The sequence below is a fragment of the Ziziphus jujuba genome, chromosome 5 (genome assembly GCF_031755915.1).
Source record: "Ziziphus jujuba cultivar Dongzao chromosome 5, ASM3175591v1".
NCBI classification, from domain to species: domain Eukaryota; kingdom Viridiplantae; phylum Streptophyta; class Magnoliopsida; order Rosales; family Rhamnaceae; genus Ziziphus; species Ziziphus jujuba.
Window position 1 is genome coordinate 11931751 of NC_083383.1, and position 7960 is coordinate 11939710.

Below are 7960 nucleotides of genomic sequence, written 5' to 3' on the forward strand. Positions count from 1 at the left end.
ATTTTTAGGTTTTAGTTTAAAGGTTAGGTTAGTTTAAGGGAAATGGCTTTCATCACTGTCTTCTTCTCCTTCATCTTCATCTTCATCTTCTTTCTTTCGATTGAAATCATATAACCATAATCATCTTCGATTACAATTTGCCTTTTTTTTTTTCAGAAAATAAAAATGAATAATTGATTGATTATCATTCTTAGTTTTTACTTTTTTAGTCACATTTTCCTTGAAAAACCAAATTTACCAATTTAAAATCCTAAAACTTAAATTATTAGTCATTACTTTTATTTCATTACCATAACTAGTAATTATTTTTAGTTTCATTACCATAATTATTGTTCATTATTTTGAGTGTCATTTTACCCAAAGTAAGGCCCAAAAAATTTGTAAATTAGGTTCAAAATAAGTTATTATCAAGGGCCTAATTAAATAAGTAATAAATAAAGTCAAAAACATATGTTTTTTTGTTTTAAAATTGTAGAAAAAGCCCAATTCATAACTTACTCAAACAAAAAAACTGACCGATAACCGATCGAATCGACTGATCAATTTTTAAAGGTGAAAAATAAGTTTCAATTCATTAACCGACCAACTGATCTTTTTTTTGGGTGTGAAAAACTGATCAAAATTGGCTAGTACTCACCCTTAATTTTAAAGATGGTGTTAATATACCGTTTGAGAAATTGTCTTTAATATCATAACTAAATTCCAAATAAGTGGTAGGATGTAATTAGAAATAATTTAAAACTAAAATGGTAGGAAAATTATTAAAAAATAAATTTTTTTATTTCTTAAATTTAATTTTGAGAAGTTCTTTTTACAATTTTAAAACATTCTATACAATATTGTTCTTTACACAGTATCATTTAAATATATAAAAAATATAAAATAATTTCATACAATATTTCTAATATCTAAAATATCCATAATTCATAGAATCATAACTATGTCAATTTTTTTTTTCTCACAAATCGCTTACAAATCAAACACCACTTTACGAAAATTATTCACAATGCTTTTAGATGAAATTGATAGTTATGAAAATTTACAAAATTTTCTTTTTAATTAGAACACTTTTAGATATGAAAAAATATATTCATTATAGAGTTCGCTCTTAAAATTATAAATATCTAAAAATGTTCTATCATATACTTTTGAATACATTTAAGATGTTCAGTTATATATTCTTTAATATATTTAAGATGTTCATATTTGAATACGTTCAGTTGCATATTTTTGAATGCATTTGAGATATTTAGTTGTATACTTCTAAACATATATGAGATATTTATATATAAAACCGTTTGATCACATATTTCTAAATATATTTAAAATGTTTAGTCAATTTTTTTTTAAATACATTTGAAATATTCAATTCTATATTTATGAATACAAATATATTTAATTGATAAATATTTTTAATAATAATTTTAAATAAAAATAAAAATAAAAATTTATAATAAAATTAGAAAGAATTCATTTGGTAATACAATTAAAAATTTCTTTTTAATTTTATAAGAACATAAAAGCTGACTGTAACAATAGAGATAAGACTAATCAAGTGTTTAGCAGGGCATATGGGAAGAAATATTCGACGGAATCCACTGTTGTGAATCATGATCCAAAACGTGCATTTTGTTTTGAATATATGTAAACTCCAAAATCGCGCTGTCTTTTGACGTTTAATTTGTTTGATTTTTTTTGTGGGAAATTTGAAAACAAAAAATAAGAGTATGTTCAACGTTTGTGCAGATTGGTGGATTCTGATTAGCTGTACCTTTCATTGTTTCTTTTGTTGAATAAGAATCTTCCACCGTTCACCAAATTACCTAAAATATTTCCATTGAAATTCAATTACATCTTTTATTTAATTATTTATTTATTTTAAAATCCAAAACAACAAAAATAATATTTGTTGCAAATACAAATTGTCCTTTTAAGACTGCGACTCTACTCATTTGCCGCCGTCTTTGTCAAAGGATTTGAGGATAATTCAGACATTGCAAAGCATTAAATGCATCATAAGAACTATAAAAGTGATCTAAAAGAACCACCGGAAATTGTCCCAGAATCCCACGTGCTTAATTTAATAAAATAAAAAAAATAAATTTAAAAAACTTAAATGGTTATTAGCAATTTTAACCCACTAACCAAAAATGCTGTATATATTTGTTTTTCAATTATATTATTTATATCAACCCAGCTTTTTTTTTTTTTTTTTTACTTTTTTTTGTTTTGTTTTGTTTTGTTTTTTTTTTTTTTTTAATCCAAATCCAAAATTTTCCAGCATCTCCAGTGAGTGGATCCAAATAACAAGGTTCTTCCAAAATTAATCCAAACCCGTCTCCAAACTCTGCTCCTATGGAATACCCTCTTCTTGTTTGACCATTTTTTTTTTTTTTTTTTCTTTCCCCTTATGCTTTCTGACCGTCCTCTGAAGCTCCTTTCGATTATCACTTGCTTCGTCAACAGGCTCTGTGAAAAATCCAAACATATAAATTTATATATATTTTTAAACACTCAGGTTTGTTTCCCATTTTAGTGTTCTTATTTTTGGATCTTGTTTTTCTAATTTTAATTATTGTCTTTTAAACGTAGTTTACGTGGGTTGGTTTTATTTTCATTCCCAGTGGAGTGTGTATTCTTTTTTATTGATAATGACATTATTGATGTAATACTGGGTTGATTATAATTTTGTTGAAAATGGTTTCTGGGTTCTGATGGCACAGTCCTAGTATTTACGTCTAAGTTTGCTGATAGTTTGGTGGGATAAGTTGAAAGCCGATCGGAAAACGCTGATTTCAGTTTCATATGTATATATATATATATATATATATATATTTATTTATTTATTTATTTTCATATATGAAGGATATTAGTTGATTGGCAATAGGATTAAAAGTTCATATTCATGTATACGGATCATGGTTTTTGAATCCATTTGAATGTTGTGCTGTTAAATATTCTGAATTATTTCCAAAGGGCCTCATGTGGGAAAATCATTTATATTTTATATTTCTTATTTATGTGATCTAGGTCTATGCAGGGTAGGTGTTATAGAACTGAAAGATGAATTGACTGAATTATTTGTACTGGAAATGAGATGCTAGAGCATTCTTTCAATTTTGTAAATAGAAAATTGCTAGGTGCCAAAAGGAGACGATGGGATCATAAGAAACTATGTTTTAGGATTATATTAGTAGCATTTTCTATTGAAACTGAGCACTGCTCCTAAATATTCAGTGAAGACTGGACTAAATGATAATCTCTAGGCAGAGAAGAATGTAATCCAAGGGATGGTATGCTCCTGCCAACTAAAATGACCTAGGCAAAACATTTAATCCTGTCACACATGGTGTAAACTCTGAGATTTGAGTTCTTGAAAGAATAATAGTTATATGGAACAGCATTGTTGAAGAGACACCTGAAAGTTTTCGACAATATGACTTAAATTTCATTGAAATAGCTATATTCAGATTGGGATGGCCAACATGTGGAATGTATTTCCAAAATCTTTCATCTCTGTTATGTCTTTTTGTTTTATATAGTACTTGAATTAGTAGTTTCTCCCTCTTCTATGACAAATGAATAATCATGTTGTATTTCTACTTTAGAAAGCTATAGTTGGAATATTAATAGATACTAATATACCGCAGAAATAAGTGAAACTGTGCAACTAAGAGTCGACTTTCTTTTGGAGAGGATACATTTGTGGTTCGCAATGTATTTTTTCAATGCTTCTGATTTTTCATTTATGTAGTCTGTGGCTTATTCAAGAAATCAAGTAGTTTGAGGTCATTTTTTTATTATTTATTTTAATTTGACAAGAAATTATTTAATTACAAAAGTATTATAGGTAAGGATTTAACTTGGAAAGGTTCTTGTTTGAGCAGTTATCTTATAAATTATGTTGAGGAATTTCTTTTACGTATTTATTTTTCAATAAAGCAAATTGCTTTGTATTAAATATCTTGAATTTCATTTTTACTTGTGAAAATAATTTTGACATGAAACAGAAGCAACATAGTGACATCTAAAATTTTAATTTTCCTCTGCTATTAGTCTTCTTGGAACTATGAGTATAAAGAAATCCGCTTCAAATGTTGTTGAGAAGATTCTAACGTATGAAGAGCAGCAGGCAAAGGTATTCTCACTTATCTGCATCCTTAGCATATCTGGAAGTACGTACCTTTACTTTTTATATGGAAGTTTGAGGCATGAAGATGCTACCATTACAGTCAGAAGTAAATCTTTCTTACCAAGCTGATTTACATATTTCCAGATTAACGAGGTGAGAAGTTCATTAGGGACGTTGTCAGGTAAATCATCCGTTTATTGTTCTGATGCATCCATTGCAAGACATTTAACAGCAAGAAACTGGAATGTCAAGAAGGCAACTAAAATGCTCAAAGAGACCTTAAAATGGAGGTCGGAATATAAACCAGAGGAGATTCGCTGGGTATGGTATCATTTATTTTACCTCTCTGTGTTCTCATAGTTAGATTTCATTGGTAGGAGTTCTGCCGAATTTGAATGGATTGGTATATCACCTGCCCATTTAGGTTTCTGTAACTTGGTTATTAACTGCTCTCTTTGGTTTTGAGGCATGAGCTAACAGATGAGGCTTGATATTTTCTACCGATTGTATCCTTCTTTATATATTTTTTTCTTTGATGTGCTGCATTCAAGTTTTAAGAGCAATAAATTTAATCTGAGTACCATTTTCTGTGCCCTAAAGAACAAGTGAATCTGGACGTTTAATTGTATGCAGTCCCATCTATTGCATAAGGCATATAAAATTGTTAGGTTAAGCTGCATATGGCTAATAAGACCTGGAAAGTTACTCGAGTCCGAAGATCAATGTACTAATTGGTCAATTGTAGGCTGGGATAAGTTTTTCCTGCTTTGTGATTTTACTTGTAAGCAATGAGATAATCTTGCAATTTTATTTGTGATGCAGGAAGAGGTAGCTAAAGAAGCAGAGACTGGAAAAATTTACAGGTCAAATTATGTTGACAAGCATGGGAGAACAGTTCTTGTAATGAGACCTAGTTGCCAGGTTTTTCATCTAAAATCGCTCCTCACCCCTTAATTTTTATATATATATATATATATATATATTTGTGATTTCTAAGTGACTGTTATATATTAATTGAAGCAATTTTGTTCTTCATGTAGCCACAAGTCATGCTTCTTATCCACTGTGTAAAAACCATTAATGATTTGTCTATTTACCATCTATCTTGCCAAAAATATTGAATATTTTTAGCAGATACTTTTTGCAAGAAAAAATTCATGAGCTAGTGAGAATTTCCTATTTGTGCCTGCATAAATTTTGTTAAAGACTGATTATAAGATCTGTTGCGATGTACAGATTTCTTGCTACTTTGAGTTGCTGATTTTCAAATTTTTGTTTTGACCGCAGAACTCAAAGTCAACAAAAGGTCAAATTAGGTATTTGGTTTATTGCATGGAGAATGCTGTTTTAAATCTGCCGCCACACCAGGATAAGATGGTTTGGCTGATTGACTTTCAGGGCTTCAATATGTCACATATTTCAGTGAAAGTGACTAAAGAAACTGCCCATGTTTTGCAAGATCATTACCCAGAACGCCTTGGTCTTGCAATACTGTACAATCCACCCAAGTTCTTTGAGCCATTCTTCACGGTATAATGCTTATTATTATGTTGATTTCCATTGTTGTTCAACATATCTTTTCTCTGTAAGATCACATAATGTTTTACATTATTATTATTATTATTATTATTTTCTGGTAAATTAGGACCATGTAGTGGTTGATTCGCTGTTATATATATTTAGTTATAGAAGGCACTAAGCATGCTATTGGCTTTTGTTTTTGTTTTTTGTTTTTTTCTCTTTAGATAGAAACATTTGGTTGGGGTTATATGAAGTGGAATAAGTTTGTAGTAGGAATGATCTCGTTAATTTTTTTTCCACTCTAAAATTATTTAGATCCACATATTTGGTATGGTTTTAAATGTTTGTGCCATCTGAAATTTAGAAAATATCAAAATACTAGTGATCTTCGTCCTATTGTAGAATAATTTCTGTGATTCTGATCAAGGTTAGTCACTTTCTTTTAAACCTTGACTTAAATTTGAAACATAATTATTTGATCCACACTAATCAGTTATGATTCACTTTATTTCAGTCTTGTGTGAACTCGATAAACATGCACAGTTCACAAAAATTTGCAGCCAAAATACCACCTTATTATCAGATGATATACATCAGTTCAATATCTTGCTTCTGGCTGATGTTATGTCCGTGGGGCTGATATTGTGCATGGATCATGCTCTGGTTTATACTGTCTCTTGGCTATTCTTTATTGCCAATGATACCAGAGCCATTCATTTTCCAATTTAATGTTGACTTTTGATACTGTTTCCGCTTTTGACACCAAAAGATTGTATATTGCAGTTAGTGAAGCCTTTCCTAGAGCCAAAGACGTACAACAAAGTCAAGTTTGCTTACTCAGATGACCTTAACGCGAAGAAGGTAATGGAGGACCTTTTTGACATGGATAAGCTGGAATCTGCATTTGGTGGAAATGATACTGCACCATTTGATATAAATAAATATGCAGAGAGAATGAAAGAAGACGACAAGAAGATGCCTGCTTTATGGGGTGATCCACAATCAACACTGAACAAAATTCCTTCTTTCGTTTCTACCAAGTTAGGCTCGGATTCAGAGTCTTCTGACAACGAGAAAACAGACAGTTCCAAGCGTTGTGGGTCTGAACCTGAATTGGTCTCTTCAGATGACAGTAAGCCATTGGCTGCTAGTAGTGGACATCCTACTGAAGATGTCCATGGGACAAAACCAGAAGTTTTCTCTTCAGATAACAGTATTCCGGTGGCTGCTAGTAGCAGAAATCCTGCTGAAGTTGTCTAAGTGGAGAAAATGACATAAGAGTGAGTTTAATCTTAGTTTGACCTACGATGACTTGGCTGTATTTTATTGTTATAGTCTTGCTAATCTTTTTATTCAGGTCCTTTCTGAAACTTGAAATAAAGAGGGTCTTTCCTATCAAATTTAGTTGTTGACTTGTGTTTTTAAGCGGTGTGGACATCCCAATTGATGGTTTCACAAGATGCAATTTAATCAAATGTGGTTCTTATAATAAGCTGTGCTATGTCTCTTATATGTTAACAATGCTTTCTCCTAATTATTTGTCACATTACGTACCATGTTCCACATAAGATATATCATTATCCAGAATTCTATATCACTCTATGTTCAGCAGCAGGGCCTTATCTTTCCCACTCAACCTTCTGAAACAAAAACACCAGTTTTTTTTGTTTTATTTATTTATTTATTAAATTTAAGTTTAAATTTAATGTTGGAACTTCATTCTGTATTCAGTTTCAAGATTCTACCTTGAGATATGCAACCATTTACTTGCTCACTTTTCTTTGCATTAAGTTTGGCAATTCATAACATCACTAACTTTGTTTGCCTTTCATCTTATGCTATCATTCTAATCTGGACCATGTTCCCTTAACTGGGCAGGTCTATGAATGTGAAAGATTTGCTTCTCTCCTGCAACTGTTGGAATCAGGGGGATTCAGGAACGTTCATCCAAGGACCATTCATTGCAATTGTGGTCCTAATTTGTTTTCATTGTTAAATTGGAAATGGATGATGGTCCCAAGGCCTATGATATGATGAGTATTACAATGATGGATGGGATTGTGAAGCAAAAGGTCATAACAAGCATATCTTGGAATAAATCTGGGATAAAAACAAACACAAAAACAAAAACAAAAACCTTTAGCATTCTTTCTCCTTCTCCATGGTCATGTCATTTGGAGCTCTCGCATCGAACCCAACTGGGGAACAACTAGGCCAGGAAAATGGGTCCCCCTCTTTTTTGACCAGTTTCTTTCACAGAAGTTCCCTGAATTTTTACGATTTGATATTTACTCGTAATGTTTATGA

At 30.8% G+C, this 7960-nt stretch overlaps 1 protein-coding gene across 4 annotated transcripts; it reads left to right on the forward strand.

Moving 5' to 3' along the window:
* Positions 1–2243: 2243 nt before the first annotated feature.
* On the forward strand, positions 2244–7960 carry LOC107420954 (uncharacterized). Of its 4 annotated transcripts, none has more exons than XM_025075238.3 (7): positions 2244–2518; positions 4057–4138; positions 4277–4453; positions 4955–5053; positions 5420–5662; positions 6437–6933; positions 7549–7960. In XM_025075238.3, the coding sequence occupies exons 2-6, from the start codon at positions 4070–4072 to the stop codon at positions 6911–6913; spliced, it is 1065 nt and encodes a 354-aa protein (XP_024931006.3). In that variant the 5' UTR covers positions 2244–2518; positions 4057–4069; the 3' UTR covers positions 6914–6933; positions 7549–7960. The 4 variants fall into 4 exon arrangements, with proteins under 4 accessions (XP_024931006.3, XP_048331822.2, XP_015885534.3 ...); XM_048475865.2 differs by having other exon boundaries at positions 2245–2518; positions 7532–7960; XM_016030048.4 differs by lacking the exon at positions 7549–7960 and having other exon boundaries at positions 2245–2518; positions 6437–7202.